This window comes from Naegleria fowleri (assembly GCF_008403515.1).
Source record: "Naegleria fowleri strain ATCC 30894 chromosome Unknown tig58, whole genome shotgun sequence".
Lineage (NCBI taxonomy): Eukaryota > Heterolobosea > Eutetramitea > Acrasida > Naegleriidae > Naegleria > Naegleria fowleri.
In genome coordinates, this window is record NW_025407990.1 from 208,316 (window position 1) to 228,445 (window position 20,130).

Below are 20,130 nucleotides of genomic sequence, written 5' to 3' on the forward strand. Positions count from 1 at the left end.
TAACACAATGTATTTCCGATGTAATAAAAGTTTGTTGATCATTCGAAAAAGAACATGACACCAACCGTGTCACATTTCAAAAACTTAAGGTGACTGCAAAGCAAGTCTTCTCAACACTTCAAAATTAGGAACTCCCAAACCACTAATTGGATCAAAACCTTGAGTGGCACTAAAACCAGGACATGGAGTGACTCCATTATTACCTTGAGTAATGTCAAAGAAAGCACCTCTCTCCTTAGCAGCAACTTGATACAACCATGGATTCAAGAATCCCAATGGTTGCTTTCCAACTTTAAATCTCAAATCATTCAATAAAGAAACAATTCCTGCAAAGACAGGTGTCGATGCAGAAGTTCCATCCACTGCTTGCACTTGTCCTCCCACCACAATTTGATAATCCACTCCCAATGCAGCAACATCTGGATAAGCTCTTCCATTGACATTGAAATATGAAGTTGGAGGAACTGAATTACTTCTCAAATATTGAGAGACAGCTTCTGCTTGATACGATGGACGAGCATATGATTCAGCAAAACCACCACCACCCCAACTTACAGATCTCTCAAAATAGGTGTCACTTGGACGAGTAGCACAGACAGAGAGCACATAAGGAGAAGAAGTTGGCCATTCAGCTTCAAATTTGTCACCATTGGAATTGCAACGAGAACCATCGTCACCACTGGCAACGAGAATTGTCCTTCCTGTCACTCCAATTTTTTGGAATTCAATATCGAGAGTGGACTGGAAGTTTTTAGGAACATATTTTTCAACACCTCCATAAGAGACTGAATGAACCCATGCAGATCGATCGCCCATGGCTTGTTGAGTCTTGATCCATCGAAGGAAGATGTCATCACTTTGATCGTTTGGATCGTTGGAGTTGATGGTCGTGTTGACGAGGTATCCTACTGCAGTAATGTATTGAATATCGAGAGCAGCTTCAGTTCCTGGATTACTCTGATCGTTAGGACCTAGGATGGTAACTTTGACAGGTGGTAAATTGAACATTTGTTGGAATTGAGTCAAATCGCTTAATTCGACATATTGTCCCAAAAAGGAAGCCACTGCCTGTTGATTCTTTGGAGAAGTCGAAGTTGGTAATGTGATGTTATATCTTTTCCATAAAGCCTGAGGAGTTGTGTCATAGCTTTGCATGGCTCTTCTTTTCTCTGTCACTTGAGATCGAACACTTTTAATCTTGGCAGAATAAATTGGAAAATGATGCAAACCAAAAACAGCATGCACAGCATTTGTAATCTCCATTGGAAGAGCATAACCAATTTCAGATCGATACACCATTCGACCAGTTTCTTCATGAATGAATGGAACCATTCTTGCCTTAAAAGCTTCATTCAAAGTCTTTAATGGAGCTTGAATGGTGACAAAGTTTTCATGAGCGGAAACGTGAACAATTTGAGCACCTGGCAAATTCTTTTTAATGAATTCTCGCACGAGTTGTTTGTGAGAAGCATGAGGAGAGGTCATTCTTGCGACTTGTTCCATACTCAAAAACTTTCTAAATTTGGGATGAAAAGGATCAGAGACGCTTTCGAATTCTTCTCGAAGCCATTCAGTGTTTTGTGAATGCAATGAAAGAGTCACATTTGCTTTTTGAGTTTCCCATAAGAAGGAAGCGAGTTGTGGATGGAAAGATTCAGAGACAGATGGATCGAAGAATCTTCTCCAGCCTCTTGGAATGGTGAATTCGCTGGGATGACGAATTTGAAGACAAGTTTTCTCTTGTTGAGCAGCAAGTGTGAACACTGAGAAGAGCAACAACAGAACACCGCAGATGGACAACGTCGATTTATGCATCATGATGATGTTTTGGAGAATTTGTTTTTTTTTTCTTGTGGTGGTCTTTCTTGGATATCAGACAGGGAAATTTAAAGAATAACCAACTCCGGAATTCAACTCCTGAAACTCCTAAGGTCAGATATAGTTCAAAATTCACACATGGTTCGGAACAAGCTCTTCCTTGAATTCGAATGGAGATGGTGCAGTAAGGTGTTTTTGAGAGGCGGGAGAGTGCTTGTCACATTTTCATCTAGGTTGCCTGTAAAATATATTTGGCAACGCTTCATGTTTCCTTTTATATTCATTTTCTTTTCCTGTCATTCAACAACACATAAAAAATGGGACAACGACTCAGCAGTTCTAAAGGTAGGTGAAATCACTTTCGTTGCTGCTGCTGTTACCGTTGTGAACCACACATTTCATCATTGTCAACAATCATTCTCATCCTCTCTCCTAAAACCATCCTATTCATCACTTGATCTCTTTGATAGATAAATCCTCTTCCTCCTCATGTTCGAGCTCCTCCTCTTCTTCCGAAGGCTATTTATCCTCACACAAGCATTGTTCTTCTAAAAATTCCAAGTCTTCTTCTTCTTCTTCATTGTCAACCACATGCAAACAACAAGTTTTGTTAACTTTTGGTTTAGAAATTAATATGCAGAATTTCAAAAACATTGAACCAGTCAAGTTCATCTCGATGGCGTCAACAACAACGATTGGTCATTCGCTTCATGCTTCTACGATTCATCAGAATCATCACTCCTCACCATCATCTTCAATCAAGAAGAAACTTCGAAGAGATTCAAAAAATTCAAATTCTTCTTCTTCTTCATCGTCTTCTTCTTCGAGTCATCACGAAATTGGACGAGAAATTGCCTTTTATAAATTCCAAGCATTGAATGAAATCGAATCTTTTTCGATCAAAAGTGTGAGTTCCGGTAAAGGATTTGCAGCGTTATTGACTCATGATGGAAGATTATTTGCATGTGGAAAGTTACCATACACGTCAGAAACGGAGCTGAGTGAATTGCATCGAGTGTTTGCATGGAATAATAAGAAAGAAAAAGTGGAATTGTTTTCAGAGGTTGCGTGTGGAATGTATTTTATGATGGTCTTGTCACAAGATCGAAAATCGTTATTATCTGCTGGACAGGTAAGTATGAATGAAAATTTGAGAATGATCCAATTTTGGAAAAATAATTTAAATAATTTTAACATGACCATTCGTACAATTCGATTTTTTCAAAACATAAAAGAATGAATGTGGTCAGAGAGGTATCGGACGAGGCGGAGTTTTAGATTTCAAAGAATGTTGCTTCAAGAATCTCGAAAAGAAAAGCACGTGCGCCAACATTAAGAAAATAACATGTGGCTATCAACACACCATGATTCTCATGAACGACGATAACTTTATTGGAACAGGATGTTCCTTCCAAAATCAATTAGGGACTATCGATTCTGGTATCTGTTACGAATTTATGGAATTGGATCGTCCAAAAACCGCAAATTGCAAAATTATTGACGTTCAAGCTGGATTTTTCTTTACTGTTTGTTTGGATGAAATGGGAATGGTTTATGTCACAGGATTGAGAGCTCACTCGAATTTGGTTGATGCTCATCATTGGACGATGCTTTCAACATTTGTGAATAATCCAGTTGAGAGCATGTGTGTTTCGTGCTCAAATTCGTTCTTTGTGACAAAAAGTGGAACGACTTTTACAAATTTGAATTTTGACAATATTCCTTCCAATAATGAAAATTTGATACCATTGAGTCCACAAATGGGAACTATTAAGAAAGTGTTTGGAAAGGAGACTTTCTTTGCTGTGAATACGAATAATGAAGTTTTTGTGTCATCTTCGAATGGAGCTCAGGGACTTCCTTCAACAACTAACTCTTCGAAACAATATTGGATCAAACATACTCCTCTCATGCAACAAGCAGTGATGTGTGACGATATTTCTGTACTGGATGCTTTCACATTCTGTGTTTACATTCTGACTCGTAAGTGTTTTTGGAATGATTTGAATTTTCGGTAATTTTGTGGATGCCTAATCGGAATGCAATCTGGTTCGAATAATGAGTTTTTAGGAGATGAAGGAGTGTTAAAAGCCAACTTAATGACAATATTGAGAACTCAACACCAACCAAAGGATGATGAGAATGATAAGAACTACTTTTTCGATATTGAAGTAAAACACTAACCGATCGTGTATGTTTTAACAACAATTTTAGAAGAATACAAGCGTCAAACGACAGGAGGGAATGGATTAATAGAATTTAATAGTCAAGTCAAACACAATTTCGCTGATTTATTAATTGTTTGGTTTTGGTTTCTCCTTTGATTTCAATCTAGCTTCTTCCTTATTTTTCATTTCCAACAAATGTTGTCTCAATTCCTCGTCTGCAAAAGATTGAACTTGAGCGTCTGATTCCCTGTACATGCAAGCTGTAATGCCTGCTAATTTTTGTACTCTCAAAGAATGCAGACATAGTAAGGATGCAATATGGGAGCTCTTTGCAATTTGAACAGCAATTTCAAAAGCTCGATGTTTCACGGCTTTTTGGCCTTGTAACACCTCCAATACCACACCAAATTCTTTGGCTTTTTCTGCTGTAATTAAATCACCAGTAAGCAACATGTAGGATGCCACTTGATGGCCAACCAAATAAGGCAAAATGTGAGAGGCTCCCATTCCAGGAGACAAACCAATTTTAACAAAATTAAAGGACATCTTTGCTGATGCTTCCATCACTCGAATATCTGCAGCACAGGCTAAACCAAGACCAGCACCTACAGCATGACCATTAATACAGGCAATGACTGGAGACGGACACACCCTTAACATGGGCGACAAGAAACTGTCATAAAATTTGCTCATTCTTACTGCATTGTTGAATGGTGTGTCATCTGTTCTTTCCAACAAAAAGTCATAATCACCTCCAGCCGAGAAGGCAGCATGAACTTGTTTCACTGATCCATCTTCCATTTGAATGGGTGGTGGAGGAGGTGCTCCCATGAGAACCACTGCAGCCAAATTTCGATTTCCTTGAATCTTTTCACTCTCAAATAAGGCTTTGAATTGAACAGCTGTTTCCGGGCACAAGGAATTCATCTTCTCAGGACGATTAATCGTTACCACTCCGATCGTTTTGGTTTGTTTGGCACTAAACTCTCCTCGATGTTGAGACGAGGAAAGATGTTCAATTTTGTTTGCTTTTTGTTCGGCTGCTCGTTTGGGATCATCCCTCTCCAACATGGCAATACATTCCTGCAATGGAATCTCTTCAAACAAGACATATTGAGAGGGATCTGTGTGGTTGTTTTGAGGGATCGGAATGGAACGATGGAACGAGCGAATATTATTATTCTGATGATGATGATTCTGAAGAACAGGAGAGAGCAAACAAAAGGAAGAGCTTCCTTGGCAGCTGGAAGAAGCTTTGGTTCCGAGCATACAAGAGGTACCTCTTGCTTGGAACGACGAGGACTTGAGAATGGGTTTGAGTGATTTCATGTGTGGGTCTCTTTCGAGAGAGAATGCCGAATTTTTTTTTACTGTTTGATGTCCAAATTAAGAGATCCTTTTAAGGACCAAGAAAAAGGACAAAAAAAGAAATTTATAATTTGTTCTCATTAAATAGTGCGAAATGGGCCGCCAACAACGCGTTCGGTGCGATCATCATTACGCAAATTCTTCCGTTTCAACCTGTTTGATTAATGTCACTAATGTGGGTGATTCGACTATTTGTAAATTTGCATCTTCAAATCTTGTTAGAGTGAATCAACACGTGTTTCACACTCAAAAAATTTCAGACGCTATGAACTCTTTGTACGGTCTCGTTTCATCGTTGTGGTCATCGACGGCTCCTACTTCTGAAGTTGTGACCAATATCATTTCAACACGTCCAGAATACACACAAGAGAATATTAAATTGGAACGATCCAATGTTTATCCGAACGAATGGGATCATGTTCAATTGTGTAACTATTTATATTGTTCTTCGGAGGAAGCTGATGGTGAAAATAATTATATTCAATTTGATCATGATGCATTAATTGCTTGGAACAATATTATTGACAATATATTTGAGAAGAAAATTAATGCTTCTCAATTTTTTCGATCGGTTGGAGATGAGGATGCGGAATTGGAATTGTCACAACTCTTGGAATGTCGTGTGGAGGATGTACGAAAAATTAGCGACATGTTATTAAGGCAGGGAACTTTAATGGAGGGACATGTAAATTTTCAATAAATAATAATATACAATAGCATTAAAATTTACAAAATCAATGAAAGAATTATCTACACTCAGTTGTTGTGTTAATGTTAGGCCTAATAAATTATAATGTTAGTGACAATTAATGTGATCTTTACAAATGTTTGGCTTAAACATTTCTCGTATAATAGAAGTTTCCTCGTTTTTCTTCATTGTCATCATCGTCAATATGTGCGTTTCGTCGTTGATGATCGTCATCATCCTCATCCTCTAAGACAAATGCCACACGTGGCTCATTTTCTTTGTATGACTTGTTAGGTCGTTGTCTTTCATCATCGTCATCATCATGATCAAAATGAATATCCACATCATCATCATCATACTGTTGTTGATAATCCTCCTGTAGTTCATGATTTTCTTGCTGAGAGATTGCTTTATGCCTTCGACACATCACAAATGCACCAATCACAGCGACCAAAATTAAAGCAGGTGGGAAAAACAAAATCAATACAATGGTGGGCCAAGAAATGGATGTGTTTGGTACTGAAATTCTGAATGAAGGCGATTTGAATTGTAATTCCTTGTTGTCAGTCGTGCTGGTCGTCGTGAATACAATATAAAACTCTTCTTCTGTTTCCACTAATTCGAAAGGCAAACTAATTTTCAGCGTTTTGTTTTCGATTCGACCCACCCAATCGTTGGTATATGAAAATTTATCATCCGGTAGAGAATAGACTCTCGGCCTTTCGTGATCCGCACCTTGGGAAAGCAAGGAAATGATAAACTCTGCAGGCCGTTGAGCGAAGACTGAAAAAGAAACATCAATGATTGATCCGAGTTGAAATGTAGGTACGTCCGTGCTCCACTTGGCAAATTCAATTTGTGGCTCATCCGAAGAAGTATTGAAAGCAGCTTGTACAAAAAGGTTATTATTGGTATGATGATAGGAGGGTATCAGTACAACTACCAGCATTAACATGATGAATAGGAATGTAGTTGTTGATGAGGATGATGATGATATGGTTTTGATGGTGTTTGGTGGAGAAATTCTCCTGCTGACACAAATCGATCGAAGCATTTTTATTTACAATAGGGGTTATCGGTCAAGTGACTATCAGGCTATAAAATCTTGTCAATCGTAAGAGATATCCAATGATGGTCACGATCTCGTACTGTCTTTGTTCTTTGCTCGAATTGATGAACCTCTAACCTTATTCGAGCAGAGAACACATTCTCCCTGTCTGCTGAGCTATCTTCCTCAACATTCAAAACATGATAAACAAGTGGTCTCCTCCTCAAGACCTAATGTCTGATCATCAATGATATGCATAGATGCCCTTCATCAATTTTGAAACCAAGTGAAACCAAATTGGTTAGTTGGTTACATTGTTTTTTTTAAAAATAATTCTTAACGGTTTTTTGAAGCGCGCGACTCTAACGAGTATTGTCAATCCGCAAACTCAACGAAGATCCAAATCGTGTGGTGGTAGTGGTGGAAATTGGTTGATGGATTTTGCTCCTCTGGGTGGTTGAAATGTTATAAAAACTCGATTCATAGTGTTCCTTGTCTAATGTGTGATCGTCTTCATCCACAAAGTCTTCATCGTTATATTCGTAATAGTAATCCACACTCGAATCACTGACGACAGAAGCTCGTTCCATCATTTTGTCGAATGTGGTTCTTCGTCTTTGATTCGAACCATTTTCAGGTTTGAATTTTTGTTGAATTTGTTTTAAGGGATTAAAAATGGATAAAATAAAAACAATGAAAATGCACAAGGCAATATTGTAGACATGGTGGAAGATGATCATGTTGTACTTCCAGAGGATGGTGAGTGGAATGCACACAAATCCAAAGGCTTGACAGAGTAAGGAAATGCTTAATCCGATTTGGAGAGAGATGGCTCTGGAAAGAGCATTCTTTTTGATGAGATGAGAACCTTGTGTGACATCAGTTTTCAATTCGCTATTCATGGAAGAGAGCAGAATTTTTCCAATAATCTACTCAATAATTTCAATGACGATTCCCAGATATTGGTGAATATTTCCAGTGATTTCGAGTCATTGGAAATCAAAAATGTCATCTGTCATCAATCCAATACCAACAATTATTGTTCACATGACTTACATTCAATAAGATGGTGATCATAATTGCAGCAAATAAAAATGTAAGACCTCCACACACAAGTAAGGCCAATAAAATGTAATTCAGAGTTGTTGTATCGTGAACAATATTCGATGAAGAAATTCCTGCAAAAATAAAAACAAAAACCGTCACAAGAGTAAAAACTGCAGCAATAATAACAAGTAAGGTAATTAGAAATCTTTGATATCTCTTGTAAACAATTAACGATATTTTGTTAATGGCTTTGGTTGTGTCCAAACTGAAAATATGTTGTAATATTTAAATAATATATTAATTAAATATTACAACATATTAATTACATATATTTATATTTAAAGAAAATGATCATGTCTCACAATGTGACAAGTTGAACTTACAGTATTTTACAAATATGAGACAAAATAAGCATTTCAACGTAGAGAACTAAAATCACCACCACTCGATCTACTGCTTTCACATATTGATTCGTTTTAATCGCTGTATCTAAATCAGGAATTAACACAGTCAACTCGGATCCTATTCTTGTAAGCATGTTCACTATCACAAAACACAACAATGCAAACAGCAGTCCAAACAATATTTTCTGATTCCTCCGAACTGTTTTGTATTGAATTGCAAAACTTGCCACACTCACAACAAGCATTCCACAAAATATGGCAAAAAAGGGAATATTGGAATAGACAATAATTTCTTGATATAATCCATAGGAGAAATTGCTTGTCGTATTATTTGTCGAATTACTTGATGAAGAGTTATTATTATTTTGAAATGTCGCTTGTGGATTTTTGTGTTCACTTTGAAGAAGAGAAGAGCTGCCGTCCAAAGAGGAAATTGAAAAGACATGAAATTTCATGGAGTGGTGGTGAATCATATACCATTCATTCATGAAATTTGAACCAGAATGGTCATGTAGTTCGAGTCGTGGAGATGTGTCCGTATGATGATGGTATTGGTCGAGATGACGATGATGATCGTTCGAGTGAGGTGCCGCACCCAGCACTGATCGGACTATGAAACAAGTAAGAATTACAGTGAAAATCAACGCTAATGTTGAGACAAAGATTCGAAACATTGGATGATGATTGGAAAGTCCTCGTTTTGATGATGAAGAAGAACATCCTTCAGGAGGTAGTTGGCACATCGAAAAGGTCATGACATCAGAATCTTTTTTTTTGCTTGGAGCGGGTTATTGAAATAATCGTAACCGCGTGTCATGTATGAATGACAGGCATGGCCAAGTAGTCCTGACCATAGAAATGGCCATCTTCAATTTATTAAATAGTATATTTCGGAATTCCATTAATGTCATACTTAATACCACTATTATTAGGGAGAGGTTGTTGTTGAGGTGGAAATTGTTGTGGTAATGGTTGCATAGAGGAGGTTGGATAAGGTGGTTGCTGTTGAGGTGGAATTGAATTTGTTGTGATTGGATATGGGACTGCATATTGTTGCTGTTGTTGATGATAATCTGTTTGTCCATTGTTAAATTTAAAGGCTCCACTCGAGGAGGTTGCATTTGGATTATTAGAGCTCTGGCTGTTCATTCGGGCCATTGAGGGCATTCCATAAAAGGATTCCACTTGAACTGGATTTCTCGGAAGAATATTGTGATATTTCATGTAGGAGAGGAATTGATTGGGAACTTCTTGAAGAACTTGTTGAGCCAGTACAGAGGGATGTGCATTCTTAAAGTTGTTGAAAGGAACAAATTGTACAATGTCTCGACTCATTCGAACACCACGAGAGGATACGAGAGGAGAGTCATCAGCATCCAGAACATCCATGTTTCCAAAGTTGGCATTTCTTTTTTAAAATTTAATCACACAATCAAGGATTAGTAAGGGTTAAATGAACGATTTGAACATTTTAAAAATTCAAAAAAAAACATTAAAATATTGTGAATCACTTACCCTATACCGACAATAATAATTGAAAGAGGTAAAGTCGAGGCCTCCACAATGGCGTCCGTCGTGGCTGGCATGTCACAAATCTCTCCGTCGGTGAGAATTAGAAGAATAAAATAAGTTGTCTCAGCATCTCTTCTGGCAAAACTAGCGGCAGTGTTGATGATCGGAGCAAAATAAGTCGGACCATAGAGTTGAACCGTTGACATGGAATAGTTGTAGGCATTTAGAATACCTTGCACTCCATCAACTTCAGGATTATTCCAATTCATGTTGGCCTAAACATAAAGAATCAAACAAATGCAGTATTGTCATGAGTATTGGTCAAATTCACTGAGAAAAATTTGTCACGAACAAATTACTTACTGGAAAGCAATGAGAAACTTCATATCTAGGGGGAATCTTAGCACCAAATCCATATACTGGATATTTCTTGTCACTGTCATAATAGGAAAGAATGTCTCCTACGCTTAGAATAGCTTTCTGATAATCGTTGAGATAGTTGGCAGCTCTGTAATGCAAACTTTGGTTATTATTTGGGTCACCGTTACTAGCCGTAAAGTCGATAGCAGCAATTAAGGAGATTTGATATCCTCCACGCACATAATCTAAGAAAGAATATGCCCTTTCAACAGAGATGCTGTCAATAACAATATTTCCACTTCCGATATATCCCTTCTTTTTCTTTTTCAATTCGGGATGAATTAAAAGATATGACTTTTGATTACCCTGTTTGATCAATTCATCCAATGTGGTTTGATGATAACCAATGAGCTCATGATTTCCACTTCTATTCCAATCATAGACTTCAAGACGTATCTGTCGTTGAAAATCTCCATTGCACAATTTTTGTGTTGAAATTTGGAATGGCCTGAATGATGTATTTAAAGTTTTCAAATAATATTCAGATTTGTAAACAGGAGCAAATTCAGCTTCTTCCATACCACCTCTTGAGATGACAAGGAATGGATCTGACTTTCCAAAGAACCAATTTTTAGAGTCCAAATTTTTAACTGAAATTTTGAATGTGACGACATGATTGGACTTTTGAACTTCTTCGGCTCTGATCGCAATAAATCCTCTGCGTGTGTTATGAAGTTGAGGATGAATGAGTGGCTTCATTAAACGGCTTCCCTTGCTACCAACAATTTCAGCAAGTGTACAATACATTTCACCAACTAGTTCTTGATCTTCGAGTCGTTTTGAGTGTTGATTGTCAATGTCAACAACCACAAATTTTAAATATTGATTGGTTTCAAAACGATATTTCATCACAAAGGTCGTTACGAATTTTGGATTTAAATTATCCCAAATGATCTCAGTCCTACCGATTTCAATCCATGGAGCCATTGGATTGGTGGCGTCTTTCGAGAAGACGAAAACTTGAGGATCACTCTTGGAGAGGACATCAAGATTCGGTAATTGGTTACAACTAATGGATAATTCAACCTCGGTTGCTATATCGTCAGTACCAACATATTTCTGGTTGTTAAGATTTGTCGGAGCAGTGGATGATGTGATCATGTAATAATCGAGGAAGAGAGATATATATGTTGATGGACCGGTGCTAGTATGAATATACTTCTTGCTTTGATGGTGATATTTAAAGGAGGAGATTTGTGGTGATGATTGCTTGATGAATATATAAGAGAATTTTTTTTAAATTTCCTGTTGCATGCCTTTTTATGCCAAACTCTTTTTTTCTCGAAGAGTGTGAAATTGAAAGAAATTCGAAGGGCGTGGGAAATCTAAAATTATTATGTGCAAAAAGAATCTCTTGAATCCATCTCATACACGTGAGCCTCGACTTTACAGTAGCAATCAAGCATTTGAATCTTGACTCAATGTAGGAATTTATTTACATTTAATGAAAAGAGAACATTACTTGGGAATTTCGCTGACAAAATATAAATATTCGGGTTCATAGAGGGACAAAACTAGTCTCAAACCTCCCTCAGAAGACATTGTTGAGGCAGGTAAAATCTTATTTACATGAGGGAGAGGCATGCAGAGAGTGCTAACACCAAGGAAAGACTTGTCACTGAAATGCTCGGCAATAGAACTCATGGGTTTTACCCAATTCGTAATTCCCATGTAGTTGTCATTGCCTTCAAAAGCTGGAAAACCAAAATCTACTTGCAATGGATCAAAATAACGTTGACACATTTCCTCAATTTTTCCTTCCCAGTAAACGTGATGATCAACAGTTCTTTGAGCGACTTGCTTCAAATAAAGTACAATATCACTAATTTTTGCGTCGAGTAACTGCTTCTTGGTTCTGCTGTTGAAAATGACTCCGAATGCATTACCGAAATAATTAGAATCAATGAATTCACATCTCTCTCTACAGGTTGCTAAGTAACGTAAGGTTAGTAGTTTTTCATTGTGGAATCTGTTTTGCTTGTCTCCCACTGCAAGCGTTTTTAGAAGAATGGCAGACAGAATTTCATTGCTAGTGAGCTTAACGCCATCTAATTCTCTATTTTCTGCAATAATTTTTTTCTTCAATAGATCTAATTGTCTTTTTGTGACTGTCACTTCTTTGGCAATAATTTTCGAAGTATTTTTGTTATTGTTTTCCAAATGCTTGACAATCTCAGCCCTGTAGAATGAATAGCATGCGGTGGGATCATAATAAGAGTAAGCAAAATCATCAATTTTCTCTTCCTCTCGATTGTACACATATTTAAAGAAAGCTGTTGAGTTTTGTATTGGCAGCTCCTTATTTTCTTTTTGAGATTTGTTAGAATTATTTGATGATACTGGATCATTTCTAAGGGAGGACATTTCATCTCCTAGCAACTTAATAATCATGGATACAGCAGCTGCATCTCCAACAGCATAGTCCATGAATAAACTCAGAGCTGTCTTGTTTGATTTCCTCAAATATGTGACTTGAAATCTTGTGAGTGGTTCTGATGGATTAGAATGAACTACCTTAACCGGACCAGAGGTCATGAATGAGCCCAGAATTGCAAGATGTTTCGCTAGCTCTGTAGCGCTCAATAGACCTGTTTCATTTGTTTGAATGGTGTCATCATCGAGAAATGCGACTTCGAGTTGAACATTTCTCAAGTCAAACACTGGAACAGGCTTTTTACCTATTTGCAGTCTTGACTTGATCACTTCTTTTTCTAAATTTTCTAACCCGTTGAACCACTCTGATGCTTTTATGGAAATTTCTTGCATGGAATGAAACTGCATTATTCTACCACCTAATGAAGGAATCACATCGAGCACTCTTGACATTGCTTGCAAAAACAAGTTCCGATCCAAATATCCTTCGAAAAAGAAGCAATAAAATGAAGGTGGAAATGCAACATCAAAAGGAGATAATAAACTAAATTTTCGGGAATGATTCTCCATGGATGGTTTGACAATTTCAACTTGTACCGATGAATTAAAATGTTTTCCAAATTCCGGTTTAACACTCGGTCGCATTGTAAATCTCGCATGTATCTGATGTACCAATGAGTCCAAAATAAATAAAACAATTCTTCGAAATTGAATGAGCAGAAGAAACCAAAACGAAACATCTCGCTGTATCTGTTTCAATTGAAATCGATTTCGTTTCGGGTATTGAATAAACGTGAGGAAAGGCAATATCAAGCAAAACCCCACTACAACCACCCCCACAACAAGACTCAAAAGCAAGAGAAACATTTTTTTTGATTATTTTCAAATCACCAATTTAAGACCTGTCATGAAATGTAGAGAGATGATGCCGCTTATTCATCACTCAATTCTTTTTGATTGGTTTGGGTCAATAAGGAACCGGAGAAGCAGACCAAACACCAGCTCCGAAATATTACTCTAAACAAGGAAAAAAATACAGGAATGGGTTTATTGAAAAATAAACAAATTTATAGGTACTCAATTGTCCGACGATAGTGTGTCTAATGGGTGTGTAGGTGTGAGGTGTAGATGTTGTTGGAGTTGAGTTCGCCAAGCTGACTGCTAAATGTTTCCCAAGCAGTTGCAAATTTTGCAGTTTTGGGTTTAATTATATATCCTCTAGCCTTCTTGAGTACAGTTGAACTGTTCCAAGTGGCGTTTTTGTAACAACTTATAACTTATATACATTCGCTGCCTATGTTGTAGTCAAAGCTGGGGGAGATAAGTCTAATTGTTGAAGAGGTTTGTCTTTGATACTACCATTCCAATCCATTGGAATACAAGAGAGAGAATGGTTTGAGGGAAGTCTGATAAGAGGGGCGTTGAATTTGAGGGAACTGTTGTCCCATTTTGTGTATAATGATTTGATTTCCAGACCACACATGGTGCATGAGGTGAATACATGTTCCCAGTTGGCTTTGGTATTGCAAATGTGGCAATTAGGGTAATCTTTTCCGAAATTTCTAAGGATTTCTGCTTTGTGTAGGTGAGTAAATAATAGTCGTTGTTGGAAGGGTTTGAGTGAATAATTGCTCCAAAAGGAGATGGTACATGGATGCCAGGTTCTATTATGGTCTAAGATTCCAAGGCCTGAGATGCTCATGGTTGATCTATCGTTGTTTAGTAATTCAGTTCTAGGGTCGACAGGGGTTTCGTATTCATTGACAAATGAATGCCGTTCATCAATGTATTGGAGAGACCAATTATTTTGAGCCGCGATATTTTTCACGTGGTTCCAAAATGGTTCGTTAAAGGTAAGATCATTCCAAGCAGCCAAAGCAATATTTTTGGTGATGGTGGAGGAGGAGTTGAATAATCTAACTGCTGTGCAAATAGGTTCAATGGAGAATAAAGTAGAGGGGCGAGTAATACCAAGGCCCCCAATTTGTTTGCAATTAAAAATGACTGATTTTGATAATGTGTAATCTAATCCAATAGCCTTTCTGACAAAATTAGCAACCATAATATCTGCTTTGTCTAGAGAATTCTTATTGATTCCATTGAAACTACAGGCATATCTAGGCAAAGATATGATTTTGGACATTAATGTAGTGGTGATGCTGTTGAGATATAGATTAGAAGTTTTAGCTGATGCCAGTTGATTCGAGATTTTGTTGATTGGATTATCAGAGGACCAAGAAAAATCATTCTTAAAGGTACATATACCCCCAAGATATTCAATAGAAGAAGATGTGGCAATTATATCCTGTCCAATAGTGACTAGGGCCTTAGATAGTTTGGCTTTGGCTGTAATAGCTAAGAGTTTGCATTTCTTGGGAGCTAAAGCGAGTCCTATTTTCTTTAATTCACGGCCGAGGCTTTTTAGAGAGGAATTCATTTCGATCTTAGTATTAGCTATCAATAAAATATCATCGGCATATAATAATAAAAGGATGGTAATATTAAATATTTGAACTCCTTTAAGCTTTTCTTGTATGTTAGTTGAGGAGTTAATATAAAGATTAAACCATGCCGGGCTTGAAGGATCGCCTTGCGGAACTCCAACATTCGCATCGAAAGGGGAGGATAGAAATCCGTTGACTAGTACTTTCATAACGCTATTGGAGATCATGGATGTCAAGAGATTAATGACAGAGCTATGGAAACCATGTTTCTTGAGAATGCTGATAAATCTTTTATGGATTAAGCATTTTTGATATCGAGAGCCATAGCAAATACTTCTTGTTTGTGCTGATATTTGTATGCTAAGGCAGTCCGAAGACTGATAAGGTGTTCTAATGTTGAACCTTTTTTCATGAATCCTCGTTGCGCAGTGTGGATTAAATTAGCCTCTTCAAGGACATTCATGAATTGTTTGTTGATAATAGAAGAAAATAGACGATAGATCATGGACAATACAACTATAGGTCTAAAGTCTGATAATTTTGTAGGCATGTTGATTTTGGGTAATGGGAGTAGAATATCGATACCCAATTCTTCAGGAACCATTTCACTGTCAATTGTGTGATTGATACATTTTGCAAGTATTTGGAGCGAATTGTTGTCTAGAATTTTCAACAATGGCACCGAAATGTTATCATAGCCAGCCATAGAATTTTTTGTCTTAGAAATAACTTTATCCAACTCTTTGGCAGTGATATGATGGAATTTCCATTGGGCTACAGTATTGTTTTTCTTGATTTCCGGGAGAGTTTTAGTCACTTCTTGTTCTGTATTAAACATGGCTGAAAAATGATCTACAATTGTCGAGTTATGGTTACTTTGGACTACATTGAGTATAGAAGGACTGACTAGTTCTTTTCTGAAGGCATAGGAATACGGTTGTTTAGAGTTAAGATTGTTAATTCTATTCACAAAGACCCGTTTACGGTCAGCCAATAAAGATCCAATAAGCTTGTTGAGTGAGGTTTTAGCTTCCTCTAATTTAGCCTTGACATTGTTGAGGCTAAAATTATTGTTCAAAAATTGGCTGGTGATAGTAGAAACATGTTTACGCTTATAGAGATATTGTTTCAAATCGAAAATAAAAGTCTGAAATTGTCTGACATTACGATTATCAGTGATCAATGAGGGCTTGTTTGTGCTAAGAGAACCATATTTCTTCACAATTTTAGCAAGGGTATTTTGGGCTTCTAAAAGAGTGTCAGGGTTTTCTTTAGCAAAATCGTTATTAATTTCCTTCATCTTGGATTGTAAAATTTTAGGATGGATAATATATTTGTTGAACTGTTCTGGGAAGTCTAAAATGGGATTACTGGGGAAGGAGATTTATAAAAGTTTGTGAGAATAAGCAGTAGGAACATCTTCTACACCAGAATAATCATTGTGGGAAGTAATAATATGGTCCGGGCGAGAAAAACCATGAGAGTATTTGTTGCGTTGAGCAAACGAAGGTGTGTTTGAAATGGGAACAACATCAAAGAGTTTCAATTTGTCACATTGGTCAATTAATAGTCGTTCATGGGCGGCATAAGATACCTTACTGAATGTTTTAGTATTGGCATTCAAATCTCCCAATATGACAATACGTTCACCATGAAAGACCGCTGTTTGAGCAGAAATGTTGATAATATTGAGAGCCTTATTCATGAATTCGAGTTTGTTTTTGTTAGCCGGGCCATACCAATTGAAAATGCAGGCCACACCTAGGGTATTTATGTTCCAAAATGACTTCTGATAATCTGCCTTGAATATGTTCGACGAATTGGAGTACCTTAATAAAAGGTGACGGTCTGATAATAGTAGCAATTCCTGCTCCATTATCACCTTCAGTGGCGTTGGAATTGTAAACTAAGTAGCCACGAAAGAAGGATCTGAAATACCATATATTCCAATAGTCTTTCGTACTGGATTTTAAATGAGTTTCCTGGATATTAAGGACATCCAGTTCATATTTGCGGGCTAAGGTAAGTAATTGAGATTGTTTTACCCAGCCAACTCCTCCAAAATTAGCAGTACCTAAATTGAAGGAGTTTCTTTTAGAATGAGGGGCCATTAAAGGGAATGTTGGCCCTTCTTATGCCCACTTTTACCCTTGTTGCGAATAGTAGTACCTAAGAGAGTGTTGATTTTTTGATTAATTTCTTCAACAGCTTTGTTGATCTTATTAAAGCCTTCCGTGACCTTTTTACCAGACCAGACAGCCATTTCCTTTGTCAATTTTTGGAGAGCTGATGACATTTCAGACATTTGTTTTTCAACAGCCTCCATTCTGTGACTGATAGAATTGGCAACTCTGTAGTAGAGAATGAGAGGTTTCTGAAACTATAATTACCAACTTGGACGAACTTGGTAATGTTATTGGTAATTTGATCTTTTTTAATACCAACAACAGCCATCTTGTTAGCCAATTCGATATTCTCAATCTTGACTTTCCATTGGGAACTAATGGCACCCTTGAGTTTAGGAAGATCATTTTCTTTATCATTAAAGGCAGTACGGAAGCGAGAGATATCTGTTCTCATTTTGGAAAGCTTAAATTTCTTCAAATGATTGGCAGGTAACTCAATATTAGTACCAATAGCCCAAAATTCCTGATCATCCATCTTGCTAAAATTGATATTGTTGATAGAAGAACCAAGGGTTGAGATAATAGAATGCATATTAGTCTTGTCTAAATCCTTGTCGACCTTATAACGGAATGATGTTTTGACGGTTTGAGGTATCATAGTGAGCTTGGACTTAGCACCAGCAGATATTGCTTGGTTTGCCAATTTGCGCGACTTGAAGAAAAGGATAATACAATCTAATTCATTGACAACTCTACTATCGTACAACGTATCGGCATTCATTGCGACGGTTGCAAGGACTTCTTCGACAGAGTTGGTAGTAAAGGCTACCATTCTGAAGAGCTAATGATGTCGCTTCAATTTAGTAGAATGGTCATCGGTCATGGCTGAGGTATTAAAAACTGAGACTCCAGAGGTTGTAGTAATATTAGAGACCTCTGTCTGCGACAACATTGGGGAGTTGTATATGCTGGGTGGGCTAGGTTGTATTTCCGACAAATTGGCTATTTGCCCGCATACTGCAAACAAATCTCTTTCTGCTCAAAAATCGGCACATGATAAATGGAGAGAAGAAATGGAAAATGAAATTCTAGAGGCTCCGTCTTCCGTCAAATAGCGACCTCTTTGATAGAGGCGTGATGGCGAAGGTGATTAGTGTCTTCATCGCCGAGGGCGGTTTGGTTTTCAGACATTTTTTCAAAGACGCTCTAAACAAGGAAAAAAAATTCAGGGATGGGTTTATTCGATGATAAACGTTGTTCGATGGTTTTATGTACATTATTTACAAGCCGAACGTAAGATACGTAGTGACTTCCTAGCAGGCACCCCGGAAGTAAAGGTGTTTAAACTGCTCACGATAACAACAGCAAACCCTGGGATTCGAACGCTGGACCAGTTGGCTGCCACAGTTCCAGAAAAACCACTCGGCCATATGCGGGCAGCTAAACAAGGAAAAAAAATGAAACAACCGTTCTCCCTTTTTTTGTTCGCTCTTTGCATCATTGCTTTTTGCTCGAGTGCCATGATGAGCTTGGCAACAGCGAGAAGCTCCACCCAAGTTGGTGCCAAGGGTGAACCTTTGATTGTCCTTCCTTTAAGTGATTACAACAATGTAAGTGGTCTTGTTTAAAAAGTTTCAAAAAAGAATGCATAACCTTGTTGTGGTTATAGTTCTATTACACCGTCAATGCACATTTCGGAACTGATAAAAGTAATACTTTCAAACTGTTGGTGAATACTAATGGTGGTTTATTGACTGTAACTTCCACCTTATGTGGATATCAATGCTGGAAACATCCCAAATACGATTCAAGAAAATCCAAAACCTATAAACCCGATGGAAGAAATGTTGAGTGGGATATTGGAGAATTTCAGTTTTACGGCACTTTGGCCAATGATCAAATTGCCTTACTTGGCATGGATAATTCCGAAGCTCTCGTAGTGAAAAACGTAACATTTGCTGAACTGGTCAAGGCCTCCGATTCGTTGGAGGAAACCTATTTACAATATGATGGATTGTTGGGTTTAAGCTTGCTGCCAGAACCAAGTGCCAATAATATTTTTTCATTTCCTTCCTTAATGAGCTATTTAGTGAAACAGCAATTAGTATCTCAAAGGATATTTTCAGTGTATTTGAGTGAATTTTTCAATATGAATCAACAACATCAGAAAGGAAAGGGAGCTCTTGTGTTGGGAGGTTATTCCAATGATTACTATGTTGGGGACATGAAGTTTTATCCAATTCCAAGTGATGCCAGACATTGGAGTTTTGAATTTGATGGCTTGAAGGTGAATGGACGACTCTTCCAAAATCTTGGTTGTGGTATTGGCTACGGAAAGAAATGTGTGGCTCAATTGGATACAAGTGCTTTTACAATTTTTACTGACACTTATACATTTTCGTATTTACAACTTGGTGCCAACGTCTCGATTCCTGCTGATTGCTCACAAATCAAACTCTCGAGTATTCCAACCTTTGCATTTGTGATTGGAGGTAATGATTATGTAATCAAACCACAGGATTATGTGATTGAAAATAAGGCACCACTGTTTGGTCAACTTGTGTGCCAAGGAGCAATCAATCAAGCGGATTTTTTGCAACCAGGAGAATGGATTTTTGGAGCTGTGTTTCAATCTCTTTTCTACACCGTCTATGATCAACAAAATGGTCGTATTGGTCTTGCAACAGCAAAGCATAATTAATAACATGATGCTC

At 37.5% G+C, this 20,130-nt stretch overlaps 12 protein-coding genes across 12 annotated transcripts; 3 read left to right on the plus strand and 9 right to left on the minus strand.

Annotated features, from left to right (window-relative positions):
* Positions 1 to 84: 84 nt before the first annotated feature.
* FDP41_007143 (uncharacterized protein) lies at positions 85 to 1,815 on the minus strand (the record flags this gene model as incomplete). Its single annotated transcript, XM_044710856.1, has 1 exon — positions 85 to 1,815. The coding sequence occupies one exon, from the start codon at positions 1,813 to 1,815 to the stop codon at positions 85 to 87; it is 1,731 nt and encodes a 576-aa protein (XP_044558469.1).
* Positions 1,816 to 2,135: 320 nt separating this feature from the next.
* On the plus strand, positions 2,136 to 4,001 carry FDP41_007144 (uncharacterized protein; the record flags this gene model as incomplete). Its single annotated transcript, XM_044710857.1, has 4 exons — positions 2,136 to 2,163; positions 2,289 to 2,950; positions 3,054 to 3,801; positions 3,889 to 4,001. The coding sequence occupies 4 exons, from the start codon at positions 2,136 to 2,138 to the stop codon at positions 3,999 to 4,001; spliced, it is 1,551 nt and encodes a 516-aa protein (XP_044558470.1).
* A 111-nt stretch (positions 4,002 to 4,112) lies between these two features.
* FDP41_007145 (uncharacterized protein) lies at positions 4,113 to 5,315 on the minus strand (the record flags this gene model as incomplete). The annotated part of the gene is made up of 1 exon (XM_044710858.1): positions 4,113 to 5,315. One exon carries the CDS (start codon positions 5,313 to 5,315, stop codon positions 4,113 to 4,115), a length of 1,203 nt encoding a protein of 400 aa, XP_044558471.1.
* A 133-nt stretch (positions 5,316 to 5,448) lies between these two features.
* On the plus strand, positions 5,449 to 6,054 carry FDP41_007146 (uncharacterized protein; the record flags this gene model as incomplete). Its single annotated transcript, XM_044710859.1, has 1 exon — positions 5,449 to 6,054. The coding sequence occupies one exon, from the start codon at positions 5,449 to 5,451 to the stop codon at positions 6,052 to 6,054; it is 606 nt and encodes a 201-aa protein (XP_044558472.1).
* A 133-nt stretch (positions 6,055 to 6,187) lies between these two features.
* Positions 6,188 to 7,096, minus strand: FDP41_007147 (uncharacterized protein; the record flags this gene model as incomplete). Its single annotated transcript, XM_044710860.1, has 1 exon — positions 6,188 to 7,096. One exon carries the CDS (start codon positions 7,094 to 7,096, stop codon positions 6,188 to 6,190), a length of 909 nt encoding a protein of 302 aa, XP_044558473.1.
* A 356-nt stretch (positions 7,097 to 7,452) lies between these two features.
* Positions 7,453 to 8,996, minus strand: FDP41_007148 (uncharacterized protein; the record flags this gene model as incomplete). Its single annotated transcript, XM_044710861.1, has 3 exons — positions 7,453 to 8,019; positions 8,147 to 8,402; positions 8,521 to 8,996. The coding sequence occupies 3 exons, from the start codon at positions 8,994 to 8,996 to the stop codon at positions 7,453 to 7,455; spliced, it is 1,299 nt and encodes a 432-aa protein (XP_044558474.1).
* Positions 8,997 to 9,417: 421 nt separating this feature from the next.
* FDP41_007149 (uncharacterized protein) lies at positions 9,418 to 11,574 on the minus strand (the record flags this gene model as incomplete). The annotated part of the gene is made up of 3 exons (XM_044710862.1): positions 9,418 to 9,949; positions 10,057 to 10,328; positions 10,417 to 11,574. 3 exons carry the CDS (start codon positions 11,572 to 11,574, stop codon positions 9,418 to 9,420), a joined length of 1,962 nt encoding a protein of 653 aa, XP_044558475.1.
* Positions 11,575 to 11,931: 357 nt separating this feature from the next.
* FDP41_007150 (uncharacterized protein) lies at positions 11,932 to 13,491 on the minus strand (the record flags this gene model as incomplete). Its single annotated transcript, XM_044710864.1, has 1 exon — positions 11,932 to 13,491. One exon carries the CDS (start codon positions 13,489 to 13,491, stop codon positions 11,932 to 11,934), a length of 1,560 nt encoding a protein of 519 aa, XP_044558476.1.
* Positions 13,492 to 14,140: 649 nt separating this feature from the next.
* Positions 14,141 to 15,517, minus strand: FDP41_007151 (uncharacterized protein; the record flags this gene model as incomplete). The annotated part of the gene is made up of 1 exon (XM_044710865.1): positions 14,141 to 15,517. One exon carries the CDS (start codon positions 15,515 to 15,517, stop codon positions 14,141 to 14,143), a length of 1,377 nt encoding a protein of 458 aa, XP_044558477.1.
* Positions 15,518 to 15,588: 71 nt separating this feature from the next.
* Positions 15,589 to 16,590, minus strand: FDP41_007152 (uncharacterized protein; the record flags this gene model as incomplete). The annotated part of the gene is made up of 1 exon (XM_044710866.1): positions 15,589 to 16,590. One exon carries the CDS (start codon positions 16,588 to 16,590, stop codon positions 15,589 to 15,591), a length of 1,002 nt encoding a protein of 333 aa, XP_044558478.1.
* An 84-nt stretch (positions 16,591 to 16,674) lies between these two features.
* Positions 16,675 to 18,248, minus strand: FDP41_007153 (uncharacterized protein; the record flags this gene model as incomplete). The annotated part of the gene is made up of 2 exons (XM_044710867.1): positions 16,675 to 17,051; positions 17,681 to 18,248. The coding sequence occupies 2 exons, from the start codon at positions 18,246 to 18,248 to the stop codon at positions 16,675 to 16,677; spliced, it is 945 nt and encodes a 314-aa protein (XP_044558479.1).
* A 625-nt stretch (positions 18,249 to 18,873) lies between these two features.
* On the plus strand, positions 18,874 to 20,117 carry FDP41_007154 (uncharacterized protein; the record flags this gene model as incomplete). Its single annotated transcript, XM_044710868.1, has 2 exons — positions 18,874 to 19,026; positions 19,086 to 20,117. The coding sequence occupies 2 exons, from the start codon at positions 18,874 to 18,876 to the stop codon at positions 20,115 to 20,117; spliced, it is 1,185 nt and encodes a 394-aa protein (XP_044558480.1).
* Positions 20,118 to 20,130: the final 13 nt, after the last annotated feature.